Genomic DNA, 14,975 nt, shown 5'->3' on the forward strand with positions numbered 1-14,975 from the left:
ATCTGATGGAAAGTTGTAACCTATAGACATGAACAATACCATGGATATAACACAGTAAACTGTTTTGCCCATAACACTCTCGTGCGTTGCCTTTCTAGAGGAGTTATGCCTCTGTACCCTGTAAATTCATTGCCATATCCCACTCTCCTAACAAAACTGCTTCACGGTAGAAACACGAATGGGACTTAACTACTCAAGCAAATTATATTAAAACTATATTCTATCTTGTAATGTAAATAGAATAAATTCATAAAATATTTTAAAAAATCAATCAAATTATATCAAAAGATGATATCATTTGATGTTTTAAATATTCTTTACTTTTATATAAATAAATGTAAAATTTTTAGTTTTACCCATTTACAAATTTCGCTAAAATTAATAATTACGGATAAACCGATCGATTTAAAGATAAAAAGTGTATTCGTTAATTTGAAATTTAAGTCGCGTACTTGATTCCTTTAAGTTTGAGCAGAAGCCTATCAGCTGCTGCAGTGACGTCGGACGGCGGGGCTGGTTCGTCATTGTCCTCTCTCATGCGACGCTCCAGACGCTGCAGTGCTGCGTCCGCACGATTTGTCAAATCCACGAATTTCTCAATTAACTGTTGCAATTCATTCTCCTTTAGAGTTGTTTGGGATGCGTTACGAAATACACTTTCCAGTCGCCGGCAGGTGGCGTCGGTCTGTAAACAAAAAATGTACCGGTTTTATCTTTATCGCGTTTTTCTACGCTAATGAGAGAATTACTAATTGAAAATGCCTCTAATTACCCCACTGTGGACTATAGTCGTGAACATTTTTATTTTATACAAAGTAACTAAACTATTAAATACCTCTTTGTAGAGCCCTATTTAAAGTCTCATAGAAATTTTTGCATCCATCATCTTAATTTGTCAATTTCTATAAATTAAAAAACAACCTTTTAGATCAATGTTGTAACAGTTTCCTGTTTTCTATAGGCATGAAAATATGCTGTCGCGTCTTCAGACTAAGTGCTTTGTACAAATCTAACAACTCGGCAATGGCTTGCTATCCTTTATCCGATAGACAACAATGATTATTACTAATTCAATTTATGATTCGAAAGGTAACGAACTCTGATATTGCTGCCACGTTAGATTAAAATATACTCTCTATCACGTTCGCCAAAATAGAATAGTCTTACCCATCTGGGATTACAGTGGTGAACATATTTAATATTGTTTAGGTAAATTAAAATACAAAAAACAGGAACCTGTGTTTGGCGAGCTGTACTGAGTAACTTGATAACTTTTGAATTATGATTTCGCATTGTGACTTGTATGTTTTGTAATTCATGGAATGTCGCTGCAGTCCTGTAAAAAGAATTTGCTATTAGTTCATTAAATCAAATTTATTCAAGAATGCCCATGTGGGATACAGATTTTCTCGACGAAAACTCAAAATTCTGACTGCCTATGCTCACTAGGGCAGTTGACCTTATACTTTTAGTGTTGGTGGTGTTATGACACGATGTTGTGAACGTATCTACTTTTTATATAAATATTTTTAACTTCATAACAAGCTAATGTCATAGAAATCCATGTAACACATTGTTCACTGACAGAAGAAAGTAGCCGATTACCAAACGATGTACGACCCTTGCCTGCCGTGCCCAACCCAAAGGTGAGGGCTTCAGATCATATGACTCGTAGATCATATGTGGGGAAATCGTACTTTCTCTCGAGTGATAACATAAGTACCTACATACATTATGCCACAATGCTTTATATCTACCGGGAAATTATATGTATCGTACAAGTCATTTCATATAATATATTAAAGTGTGTGTATGCATAGTTGGTGTTTACGCTTCTTTTACAGGAATACAGATCTAAAAAATAGCAACTTATAATTAAAAGTATAATATTCCCATTGTTTTTATGGAAATAACATAACCACTTTTCGAATGAACATGCTATGTACTCGTATATAAATTAATCTGTAACACAACTTACTTATTGATAACTGAGTCGATTAATTTGTCCAGTACATCTGCTACTTGAGTGGGGTCATCGAGTTGTACGCGTTGACAAGAATCAATGAATCGTTTTTGCATTTCTAGTACTTCTTGCATCTGAAATATATGTTTTAAATTAGTTATCAAATATTTCATGAATGCATATTGTAATATTATTATTGTATGAACAGAACCTTCAAATCAATTTTATTTGTTTTATCTGTGACTCGTCTCATAAAACTGGCTTCCAAATCAGCAGTACTTAGTCTGGCGTCGCGCTGACGTCTCGCTAGGGTTCGCAGGCCGTCGGCAAGTTCACGACGAGTTACATTTACCAAGGATAACCCGTCGCGCATTAGAGATTCCATTACTAAACCACGATGCCACGTATCCGCATAGGCGCCGTTTGCCTGTAAATATTTTTTTATGTAATCTAACATACAGTTATGAGATTTATGTGAATTATATTCATATTTTTTTTTATCTAAGTCTCACCTTATCTAATAACCGCCTGTGCACATCAATTTGATTAGTCAAATTTTGGGCAACCTCCGCAATTTTTGCCTGACCGCTTTCTATCTTTTCACTGCTTTCTTTGATAGATGTCTGAAAATATGTATTGTAAATATAGTAGGTACTCATTTTTATTATAAAGATATATAACTTATTTTGTTACGTTGATTTTACTTACTTGCACGCTTGTTTGAAGCATATGTAATCGGTGTTCTAGTCTTTCCGCTGCTAGTTGAGCTCTCTCTAACCGCAAAGACAGAGCGGTCTCTAAACGGTCTGCAAATAATCAACATTCAATTAATTCCTATCTGCTTAGAATTGTCATCGTCCTGTACTATCGTATGTTAATTTATTCAAAGCAACAAATTTCAATGATCCCTTTAAGCGGATCCTTTTACAATTGATTAAACGGTGCTCTTGTTTGCTCAATTGCGGGTGATGTGTTGCGAAAGTTGCTCTAGCTAGCATTACATTCTAAAATAGGATATGACACAATAAGATCGTAAGCTGTGACTCATCGGTGTATAGGGTATAGGGCTTCAATGGTTGTGTTTGTATAATATGTGAGATGCTGTTTTCAACCAACTTCAAAAAAGGAGGAGGTTCTCAATTCGGTTGTATTTTTTTTATGTTTGTTACCTCATAACTCCGTCATTTATAAACCGATTACCAAATTTCTTTTTTAAAGAAACAAAATGTGGGTAAAATTTGTACCTTTAAGTGCATCTTAGTGATATCGTATAGTTTTTAAACTTGTGGATTTATTTCCATTATGGTGTTCTTAAAATAAGTTCATTATGTTAGTCGTTATAAAATCATTAGTTCTTATATAATAAAAAATGTACAGAAAAACTAATCATACTATGGTTACACCGTATTAATATATTCTACCCGAACGGATAATCAGCATCATTAGATTGTGCCAATTTCAATATAAATTTTTTATGATATCCCTTACCATAAATGTAATGGTTACTATTTTTGATAATGAAAGCTGTCGACTTGTTTGCTATTTCAAGATGTATTGAAAAAAAAAAAATGGCGAATTTATCGACTCACCTAATTTGTCTTGTACGACGTCAAGCCGCCGAGCCTGTTTCACTTGCATAGCACTGACGATATCCAGTTGTCTTAACCGTTCCTCAATGTTCACCAATATACTGGTTAAGTCCTATAAACAATTTCTGTTGTTAGTATAAAAGAGATTAATATTATCTAAATAAATGGCACCTATAGCATTATAAACCGAGACGCCTCCGGGAAACCGTCGTGGTGAGTTCCTAATAAATCATCATAATTGGCTAGCATTCCTAACTTCATCCTGATCTATGATTGGTATCTAGACAGCGTAAACCATTATCCTAATATTATGTCATTCAATATTCAGTTATAAATTACCAATTAGATGAGTTAAGGACCTCAGACTTCAGTGTAAATATGCTTGTAAGAGATTCAAAATTAACAATAACTTATAGCAGTTTTTGAAGGTGACATATACTTGGTGAACACAAATTCGTTAGCCGTACGTAAATCTAAGAATCTACCCAAGATACAGTTCATATACTAACCTCTTACATAACGTGCATAGTAACTTCCATACTAAATTAAGAGTTTTTATCTTTTTTGAACCATACTGAATGTTTAGTTTTATTGGTTAAACAAATGCTAACGATTTTTCAATTTCATTCTGTATATTTATGTAACATTGGAAAATTTGTGGCTGAAGTGATGCTGATGATTTTTTTCATACAACGAAGGTTGCAAACAAGCATACGGCCCGTTTGATGGTAAACGGTTACTGTAGCCTATGAACGCCTGCAACACTAGGGGCGTCACGTTCACATTGCCGATCCTGAAGAAACCTTAATACACTCTTCTTAAAGAACCCCATACTGTAGTTTCTAGGGAAAATAAAATATTTACCTTAGGGTTATGTGAGGCTTGTGTGTACGTACGCAGGCTATGAGGCTCTGCGAGCGAAGTGCGCGCCAAGCAGAGCCACGCCAGCGCCGCCACAGCCGCACTTAACATCGCCCCGCCTGTAATGTGCAAATATTTGTTTGTTTTTAACATTTATTTATAAACAACTTAATTATTAATTTATAATGAAACTAGCTTTTACCCACAACTTTGTATAATCGGAATATGTCAAATGACCGAGATAAATAGCTTGTCCTCTATCCCATATGATGTTGGAGTTTTAACACTGGCTGTTGACACTGAGGTATTTTAGAACAATGTATTATTTTTATGTTTTTCTATATCAGATTTTTATAAGACACTTATTATTTTATATCACAAATACATATATGTTTTATTACTGCATCCTGCTATTTACAACATATGGTACGTGTATATCAAATTTCAAAACAAATAATAGAGTTATTAAGGCGCCAACATATAACAAACGAATTCACTTTCATATTTATAATATTAATAAGGATTTACCCACTTAGCATTTTACTACATAAATTATACTGTCACGTTTCGAAAGTTTTGACCCAACTCATTATTGAAAAAATATTTTTATATCTTAATTCTTTCTATTCGATTGTTCTATCCCATTTTTCCTAAGCATTAGATGCTTAATACAGTTCAATGATCAAGACCTGTTTGGTGTGGTGTTTGATAAAAGTTTCTAATTTTACGTTGAAAGTTCGCAGTATAATAGTCGCTAATAATAAGTCCAGACAGAATAACCTTCAAATAATGTACAATGTAGTTGTAGTTTTTCCATATTAGTCCATTCCTTTATTATCCATATGTCATATCCCGAATCCATATTTTCATACCTGTTCCTTATAACGTCAGTACTATATATCATCATCATTTCAGCCATTATCCGTCCACTGTTGTACATAGGACTCCTCCATAGACAACCATAAGGAACGGTCCTGAGCCATCTGCATCCACTGACTCCCTGTAATTTATTTGAGGTCGTCACTCCATCTAGCGGGTGTACTATAGAAACAATAAATTATTACTAATAATTGCAAAACATTATTTTTTATTTACGCCAGGACCTAAATATGAGATCTGTAAACAACCGTTTAATTAACGAAACGAAGCTAATTCAGTAGGTGCGAGAATACGTGCAGTGTTTAATTGAATATCTCACCTTTAACCACACATTAAGAACAGTAACAATGTTGTTAAGCAATTTCAATGATAACTTGATTTGTAAATTAGGCGTTCTGCTTAGTATAAAAAATGAGGTGGCCCGCAGTTGTATTGTATTTGTTTGTATGTTAGCCGTTATCATCATCAGCTGTGGATTGATTGTAATGATTTGTTTTAGTCCATGCTTATTACTTCAGAAAGGGTTCGTGGATCTTAATATTTTTGTCAAAATAATATAAAGTATTATTGCACTATAGTCCCGACATAGAATAGTACTAATAACAGCAGCAGATAGTTAATGATGGATAAATATGAAATAATATTAATAAATTCTTGGTTTTTTTTTTGTAATGGATAAACACAAAAATACTTAATCGATTTTAAAATTTGTTTTCATACATTTACATTATCAGTGCGTAATAGACTATATTTTATTTAAAAAAAAACCGTACATATTCGGGGCGGGCCCCTAGTTCTATGTGTTTAGGTATAAAGATCAGATTCATAAAAGTAATAGCAAGAAAGCATGCTGTTAGCAAATAATTACTAGTACTGTTTTATTTTATTCTTAGAATATCTAAGGTCAGTTTGAGACGGTCGTATTTCATATTAGATATCAGATCCACGAATGCTGCGAAGCCAATGTGAGAGTGTAATATTTATGGTACTGGGTACTGGGATGATATAACACGACACTTATACAATGTGTAACAGAAATGTATGACAATTTCGAAATCTATCGCTAGATTTCGTATTTGAGAAACTGATCAACTTTCCATGCGGAAGAACAAATAAAAGGAGTAAACAAAACTATCCTTTCATAAAATGTAACTACATTACAGAACTAGCGTTAGTTAGTACAGTTATAGTTACATACATACATTACAGTAGTAGCGTGCGTTAAGTGATTTTTAAGATGCTTCCTTACCAAAAAAGTATCAGCAATTTTAGTAGTGACAAAATAAATATGAGAATAGACTCTATTGATTATAATATAAGAAAAGAAAGATCGCATAACAAACTATTTAAAAAAAATAAGAATGACTTGAAAATCTTTTAGAGGTTGCTTAAAATTTCATGTCGTTTTCATATCCATTTTTTTATTTAATTAAAAAAAAAATCACTGTTTACTACTGTTGCACAACCAGATGAACAAAAATACACTTCTATTATTTATGTAGATTGCCTTAGTTGTATTTATTTATCCATACGGTGGTGTTGTTAGGCCCATGATGAAATCTATGGTGCTGATTACCCCTTCTGCATTATAATATGTTTGATATGATTGGATTGTTGTTTATTGTTTTAAGTTTCCTTTGCTCGTAGGCAAAGTTCTTGTGCTAAACAATCTTAGCGGATGCTACAGTTCAACGGGGTCATTGATATCGGCAAGCGGTTTTCTAAACAGTTTATTCAATGATATTTTTAACGTACAATTGTAATTTCAAATCTAATTGATATAAGATTCCTCTGGAAGTAATTCTTTTTCATTAATTGATTAATAATGAAAATTGGTTCATAACAGGCGAAGATATGTCGTTATATTTGATTATGTTCAGAGGGCCAACCATAAATTTTTTCTCGATATTTCACGGCAGAAAGAAATAAAAATTTAATGTTTTAATTACATAGTCCATACCGTTTAAAAATATTAAGATTTCGTTCCTTTGAAATCTTATGTTAGGATTTATGACGAACAAAATGACAGCTCTATTTACTGGGCCGATTTCGGATTGAACGAAAACACGAAATCAAATTCGGAAATTCGGAATTTTATTTTATGGTAGACCCCCTGGTTATATTGTTTCTACTTGAAAAGAAGCAGATGTGAAATGTATGTATGTATACACTTAATGTTAATAGCTTGACTATAGGAAAAAGCACTAAATATTTAAATGTATTTAAGCGACTTGTTCGCTCATTACTGATTTTTATTGAATCAAGGTAGGTACTGCTACGCCGATGCGATCTTATCTCCGTATTTGCAACACGTTTTAATATCCTTTGAAGCGACACTTGCCCCCTGTAATTCTCCTAATATTCATAATGCGTAAGTGTCGAAGAATGAAGTAATGGTATTCTTTCACAACTTTGTATGTAAATTCTCATGCGAAGGAGTGATTCCGGCTGGTGTGTCGCGTCGCGTTGCGTTCATTCATTCGCAGCGCGATGCGCCGTCTTGCATTGTTTATTTCGCCGATCAACGGCAGGTGTGCTGTCTCGTCCTGTTTATATGTATCTATTTATTTACATTCCGGTGCAGTTCGTATACCCCGGTCAGATTACCATTATCTACCAGAACCAGATTGTATTGTCATAACGTGACAAACACAAAAAACCTGCATGTTGCCTTTTAATGCAATCGAATCGAAGTCGCATCGTCTTGAAATCAAATGATATAATGGTAATGCCATTTGATAACTGTCCGACGTGATTTTGATTTCATCTGAAATTAAATACGACAAGAGTCAGGTAGTTAACTGTTAAATTTTTCTCGATAATGTTTTTAATAGCTTATGATCACTATATTTATTTTGTATTATTATTATGTAGTCAATGGCTTTCTACAATTACGACGAATTTAACTGCTGCTGAATTTAACTGCTGCTATTTATTTATTAGAATGCTTTTTTGTTTAGGCTGTATGTCAGGAGGCCCTGTTTACATTTTTATGTACTCGAGGAAAACTTTAACATCCCTCGTTGGCCGAGTAAAAATTGGCATTAATATTTTTTATTGTAAAATGACTAGAGCTAATTTTAATGGCTTTACAGGAACACTTTATCTTCATTCATGTTTAATAACAATGCAATTGGCTCACTAAACTTGTCTTGGTAATTCCATTGTGAACTTCCGCGATACAGGTTCGTCTAGTATTCAAAATGTGTGTGCTTGTACGAGATATGCTTTGTGACATTAATAAATATATCTAAGGATTTTTTTTATCAAGCTCTATAACTACAATAGCGTATCAAACAATGCAAAAATTTACATGCTACTTAAAACGTGTTAGAGATTCATCTAATTTTAGAAACGGGATATGTCTTCTAGCAACACTAAACAGCTCTGAACAGCCCACGCACGCCTGAGGTCAACCTTTCATCAGCCCTCTGCCGTCTGCTACGTGTGGTTACGTAATCCCCTCGTCTGCCTATTACAAATTACAATACCAGTCTTACGTTATTCCCCTTGATTGTATCTTTTTGAAATGCAGCATAAGTCGGCGTTAATCTATTTTTAAATAGGATATTATCTAATGTGTTGTTAGTATTCAGTTGCCCGGGATATTAATTAATCTATGTGTTGTAAAATACGCATGAAAAATGTATTGTACCTGATTGGATAGGAAAAACTACACAGAGAGTCGTATGTATGGAATATAAAATGTGTATTTATGTAAATTACATATACAACATACTGGCATGCTTTATTAATTTTGTCATCAGTATTTACACAATAGCTCTGTGTAAACGTAGTCGAAATTACATCTCCATTTAAGTTCAACATATTAATTGAGGTGTTGGTTATTAGATAGTAATTATGTGTGGTAAATTATCGGTTCACGGTGTCGGCAGCTGCTTTTCAATGAGCACGTTCCGCCGCTCATTTCGGTACTGGGGCACGATTCGTTACGGTCCGCTCCGGAAAGATATGTATCACATTAATTGACGCTCGATCAGACGTCTATGTTCTACTAGTGGCACTGATTTACCAGCCGATCGGTGGACGTGATCGCACATAAATACATCACAGTTAAATAATGATCAATGACTTATACAACAACTTCGTTTAATGAAAAAAATAGAAGGGTGTCCCGCATTATTAAAAGTCAGTAGGAGCACCCTCAATGTCTCGCGTTTACTCGAGTCTGTTGAATGTCAGGCAGAACACTCGTGCATACAAAATTATTGTTGAGCGCAATTCAATCAACGGAATATGGTACCACTCATTACGTTTTTGTTCCTGCTGCATACCTGTATGCGATCGAAAATTCAGAAAGGGAAAGGAATGCATGTTTTTAAGTGCATTGACCTTTTTATAGATGTATTTAAAATTACTAACTTTTGTATTTTATGCATACATTGTGCATAAATATAAGGACATGTTTTATAAAAATATCATATAATGTATATTGCTTTTTCATTTTATTAGTAGTTAAAGGACTTTTGTTGCTACAAGATATTCCTGTACTATTATGCCTAATTTAGAAATTTTACAGTTTTACTGTACAGATTATTTAATTTTACGTAGTGTTTGTTTACTATATATATAATAATTATTGAATCCAATTAAAGTACGTCAGGAGTAAATTATATTTTCTTCTTAGACTTCCTAATTTTGGTTTGAATTTCCGGAAAATCGTTATATGGCACAAACCAGAGCAATTTACCGCCAACTATTGTCAAAGTTCAATGGAACTGGAGGCGAGCCAACGCGGCTAGAACGCGCACTTCCAGGTGCTAATGTACTGTCTTATTACTTTTATTGGGTCAGTATTATGAACTCATATGATGTAGTATAATAGATAATAACTAGTGTCACACAATTACACTAATTGAATGCTTCTCAAGATATCCTGTGTTATGAGGAATCGGGCAATGAACAGATATAAATTGATAGAATAAATAATTATTTAAATGAAAATTCACTGTAAACAATCTAGAATGGCTGGATTGGACTCAGATGATTTTGTATTTCCACTTTACCTAGCTGTGTTTTATGTTCAATTTATTAATCTTATGCTTCTGTAGATGGTAAGCTATATTTTTTATAATAAACTAGCGACCCGCCCCGGCTTCGCACGGATACACATTAAATCACATTAGAAACCTCTAAAATTATTAGTGTTTCTCTACAATATTATGTATGTATTATACATATAAACCTTGCTCTAGAATCACTCTATCTACTAAAAAAACCGCTTCAAAATCCTTTGCGTAGTTTTAAGATTTAAGCATACATAGGGACGGACAGACAGCGACAGTGACTTTGTTTTATACTATGCAGTGGTGCAATGTGATGTACCAGTAATAATACACTATTTAATATAATACACTATTTTGAACATAAAATAGTATAAGTACATTTAATCTTGTTTCAGAATGTGCAACTACAAAGGGCAATTTAATCACAGTTCGTAATCTCTTAAAGATAATATGATAAAATGTATAGAACAAAATATGCATATCAGTAATTTTTCTGATTTTATAAATTTTTAACGAGAGTACCGTATTAGAATTTGATAGGAACTGGTGATAATTTTTTTTTATCATAACGTATGTATTTAAAGAATTTGTCAAAAAATCTGGTAACTTATATATATGAGTTTTATATAGCAAGATTTATAAAAAATCTTGCTGATTAAATCAAATTTATAAATATATATCGATGAATAGAATGGGCAGGTAAATATGATTTAATTATACCGTTTTTCCATTCGACTACGGAACCATGAAAATACATATTTATCACACATTAATAAGATGTACCGATTTTACGAAGTCACTGGCCTTTCGTGTTACCCTTGTCCTATTATGAGAGCGAGCTTCCTGGTGAGATCACGCTTATATTAAAGCTTCATGCTTTTTCCGTATATCTATAAATCCTTTTGTCTACTCGCTAAGTCGTTTCGAGGTTTTGAAGTAATTTGTTTCAACAGAATAGACTTCCCACCGCTAGCGCAACGACGAAAATTAATCTGATATCTATCCTGCCGAGTCATGCGGCTTCCGTTGTTAAATTAAAATGTCGGGAAGGAAGATGTTCTATTATTATTATTTTTTTTTTAGTTTTACGGACAGCCACTAAGGACTGTTGAGATAATATTAAAAAAAAAAACTTCATATAACCGTAATAAAACTATGGCATGCCTGTTAACGTCTTTTAATGTCCTATATAGTAACGCATTGTTATACTAAATGCTACGTTTAAATTTACCCATAATCATCATCATATCAGCCGTTAACAGTCCATTTCTAGACATAGGCCTCCCCTTAAAGGGTTTTTTTTCAGTAGTTGCCACGCTTAGCAAGCGGGTTGGCAACTACAATTAGGCTTTGGTGATGTTTTAAGAAGGGCGCTGCTCCCTATCCCTCGGTCATTAAGTTTCTTTAGTCGCTTCTTACGATATCTACAGTAAAACAAGAAGTGGCCAATTCTATGCCGGGATCACACGGCTCACATGCCCATAAAACTGTCAACTATTTTATTCATTAAAAATAATTACTTAAAAATCTGCTATTTTCGACTTACTTGTAATTTGTACTGGCTGACTCTATAGATATTCTGTCGAAAGCTATTTTTGACGTTAATATTTAATTGAAATGTTTGATTTGGCAGCTAGGAACAGTTTGTTTAAGAACAAGAAAAGTAGGATTAATACATTTATCCGGGTAATTTTTTTTTATTTGCCGAATTGATCAATGTGGTTAGCACACATTTTGTGATTAATTTTTATTTATGTAGATTATATAAAATGGAACACTTCTTTCCAGACCGGTTGGCCTGGATAGGTTTATCGTGTGATGTATTTTAATAAAAAAATACTTTATTTAACTATCTATGATTAGTTTTTATTCAATTTGGAATGGCAAACAAGCTGACGGCCCACCTGATGGGAAGTGGTAACCGTGGCCTATAGACATGAACAGTATCATGAACATAACAGAGTATACTGTTTCGCCCATGATACCCCCCATGCGTTGCCATTCCTGAGGACTCAGGTGTTATTCCTCTGTGTCCTGTAAATTTACTGCCATATTTCACCCTTCAAACCGAAACACAGCTATGCAAACATAACTGCTTCACGGTAGAAACACAAATGAGACTGAGGTGCCCAAGCAAACGAATTTTTTACAGTCTCACTCTGGTAAATTGATATTTTTCTATTAACAAGTATATACAATGAACATTTAATACATTACAGTTTTAGTAATGTATAAGTAGTAGTTTTTATAACTACAGTAACAAAAATATCAGTAGTGTAATATTTCAAATCAAGACTAATTATGATTAAAATAAATGAACTTCTTTTGTCAATCATGTGACAATTCCAAACATATCTGTAAAAAAATTAACTAGCGTCCTAACTTTTTCATCAACCAACTAGTAAAGAAAGTAGATAAATATTGTTTCTTTTATTGTATAATCAACAAAATATTTGTTTTGAAATGTGATAATGAGATTACATAACACTGCAGTTGTAAAATGTTCATAATCCGCATTGAACGTCGAACCCATCCGGCTGTCAAGCTTAGGAAAGTCGTAGATCTTAATAAAGATAAATAGCAGATCAAGCCACATAACACTGGATTAAGTCCTTGGAGTTTAGCATAATAATGTTATTATGCATCTCAATATTAATGTGAAAACAGGTCAGTAAGACGACGACGTGATGAAGAAGCAAGAAAGTGTGATCAATAAATAACATTCTTGTGAATGTATTTAGGGCGTAGATATTATAAATTGTATACCATTTTCGAAGGTCTCACTTTAATTAATATGGGCCCTATTAGCATTGGGTGTGTTGTCTTAGGTATGTATATGGAATTAAGTTATTCGAATATTTGTTTGGCACAACTCGACTGGTGGGTGAGCATGTCGCGACAAAGTTTACCTGTCCGAGACAACCCAGGCTCCATGGAATGTCGTCGGTTTGCCGATTATAAATATACCTTTAGCTAGCTTGCAATTTCATGAGTCACCATTTTAAACCTTCTCTTACGTCGAAGAACAATAACTATTTAGCTGTCTCTTTAATGGCAGTCGACAAGTTGTTTTCATAATCGCAACCACGAGTACTCAACTTAACCCACTTCAAATGCAGTAACCGTTTAAAAATTAAGACCCAATTACTCGGATATTAATCCTGCATACATATATTTATTTAAATAGAAAACCTCAGATTTGGATTGGATTCGTCCTTCCTCTGAATGTAATTAGTATGCTTGTGTTTAAGATTTACCCCCTAACCTATAACCCTAAAACATTTTATTTTCTAAAGGATTGTTATAGATTTGATGCTTTCTCAGGTTTTATTCTCATAGGATCTTTTAAAACAAACTACATTTCTCGTTTTTCTTATTTTTCTTTCCAATATTTGCCGATTTTAAATACGATATTAGAGCCGAAGCACTAACAGAGCAATGGATATCTTTAAGGTCGAGTAACATAACATGTATGACAATGAAAATAACTAATGCAAAATACACATAGTATCTTAAGCCCTAAAGAAAAATTGTATATTTCTTCACAAAAACAATCATGCATTAAAATTCTCCGTATTTGAAACAATAACTTTTTTAAGATTATAATTAGTAAGATGTCAAGAGATATATATCTATAATTAATTTATTTTCGCTTTAGGATTCGACGAAATAACTAAAGGGAAAACAATATAAAAATAATTTTTAATCACTAAACGCGTATTGTTAGCTGTTGAACAGTGTTTGTATATACAATGCTATATGACACGTTTTGTGTAAATGAGGTCTCGGATTCGATATCAGTCTCTATTTCGAAAATGAACTTTCTTAAATTATCTCAAATTTAGGTGTTTTGGAGTATGCCTCCAGATGTTAATTGCTTTGTTTCTCATTATACAGGATACCTTAGTTTAAGAACCAGGTAATGGAAGTGACAGAATGACTTTTAACTATTTAAAAAAATTACAATAGTAGCATAGTAATAAAGTGCTATCCTCTCTAGTTTGGATATACATTTTTATACATTGTCAATGTCAGACGGTCCGAGAAATGAAACGCATCCATGACATATCTGTCTGAATCGTACACCCACTATGCATCTCGTTAATACACTTGATGACATGTATTTACGTTAAAGAGCTTCGAGACTGACATTTATAAACAAAGATATTTCGACGAGTACAAGTATAATTAAATTTCTTCTCAGTCGTATCCAAACATAGGCATAGAGAGTTGCGTTGATATATGGACTTTATAAATGGTGTTTATGTAGCTCGAAACGGTCCTAGATCACGTTATCACAATTATTTAGCTCCGGTCATGTCACTGGCTGGCCTCATTTAAGAATTTATGTGCTATAATTGTTATATTTATAGAAAGTTCTAGTCTAATATTTTTAGGATCAGGGCCATTGACATATAATATTCCCTGCCTACTCTGTGAGATACCTGGCGTAAAAATATGATGAAGATTATGATATGATAGATATTATAAAAAGATGTAGAGAGAGTGTAGAAAAGTAAAAAGAATGGACGCTAGTGGCGGTCTGTGATCTCTAACCTAAAAAAGAACCTGTCAAAGACACGAAGAATCTGTCTCTAAATTAACTTTTTGACAGTTTATGGTCGTTTATAATTATGACGAATTTAACGATAATTT

At 33.3% G+C, this 14,975-nt stretch overlaps 2 protein-coding genes across 4 annotated transcripts in view; one reads left to right on the forward strand and one right to left on the reverse strand.

Moving 5' to 3' along the window:
- LOC113511790 (Golgi-associated PDZ and coiled-coil motif-containing protein-like) overlaps window positions 1-14,975 on the forward strand; it is a 69,667-nt gene that overhangs the window by 4,273 nt on the left and 50,419 nt on the right. The gene's annotated exons all lie outside the window — the stretch shown is intronic.
- LOC113511791 (uncharacterized) overlaps window positions 1-14,975 on the reverse strand; it is a 28,704-nt gene that overhangs the window by 434 nt on the left and 13,295 nt on the right. For both annotated transcript variants that reach the window (XM_031913480.2, XM_026895509.3), the window contains exons 2-9: window positions 4,417-4,532; window positions 3,553-3,664; window positions 2,672-2,769; window positions 2,476-2,586; window positions 2,175-2,390; window positions 1,979-2,097; window positions 1,237-1,336; window positions 453-685 (exon numbers count right to left, since the gene is read on the reverse strand). In XM_031913480.2, coding sequence (XP_031769340.1) covers window positions 453-685; window positions 1,237-1,336; window positions 1,979-2,097; window positions 2,175-2,390; window positions 2,476-2,586; window positions 2,672-2,769; window positions 3,553-3,664; window positions 4,417-4,524 — 1,097 coding nt within the window. In that variant the 5' untranslated portion in view covers window positions 4,525-4,532. The remainder of the gene's footprint in view (window positions 1-452; window positions 686-1,236; window positions 1,337-1,978; window positions 2,098-2,174; window positions 2,391-2,475; window positions 2,587-2,671; window positions 2,770-3,552; window positions 3,665-4,416; window positions 4,533-14,975) is intronic.

The sequence above is a fragment of the Galleria mellonella genome, unplaced genomic scaffold (assembly GCF_026898425.1).
Source record: "Galleria mellonella isolate WM207_F2 unplaced genomic scaffold, CSIRO_AGI_GalMel_v1 utg117, whole genome shotgun sequence".
NCBI lineage: Eukaryota > Metazoa > Arthropoda > Insecta > Lepidoptera > Pyralidae > Galleria > Galleria mellonella.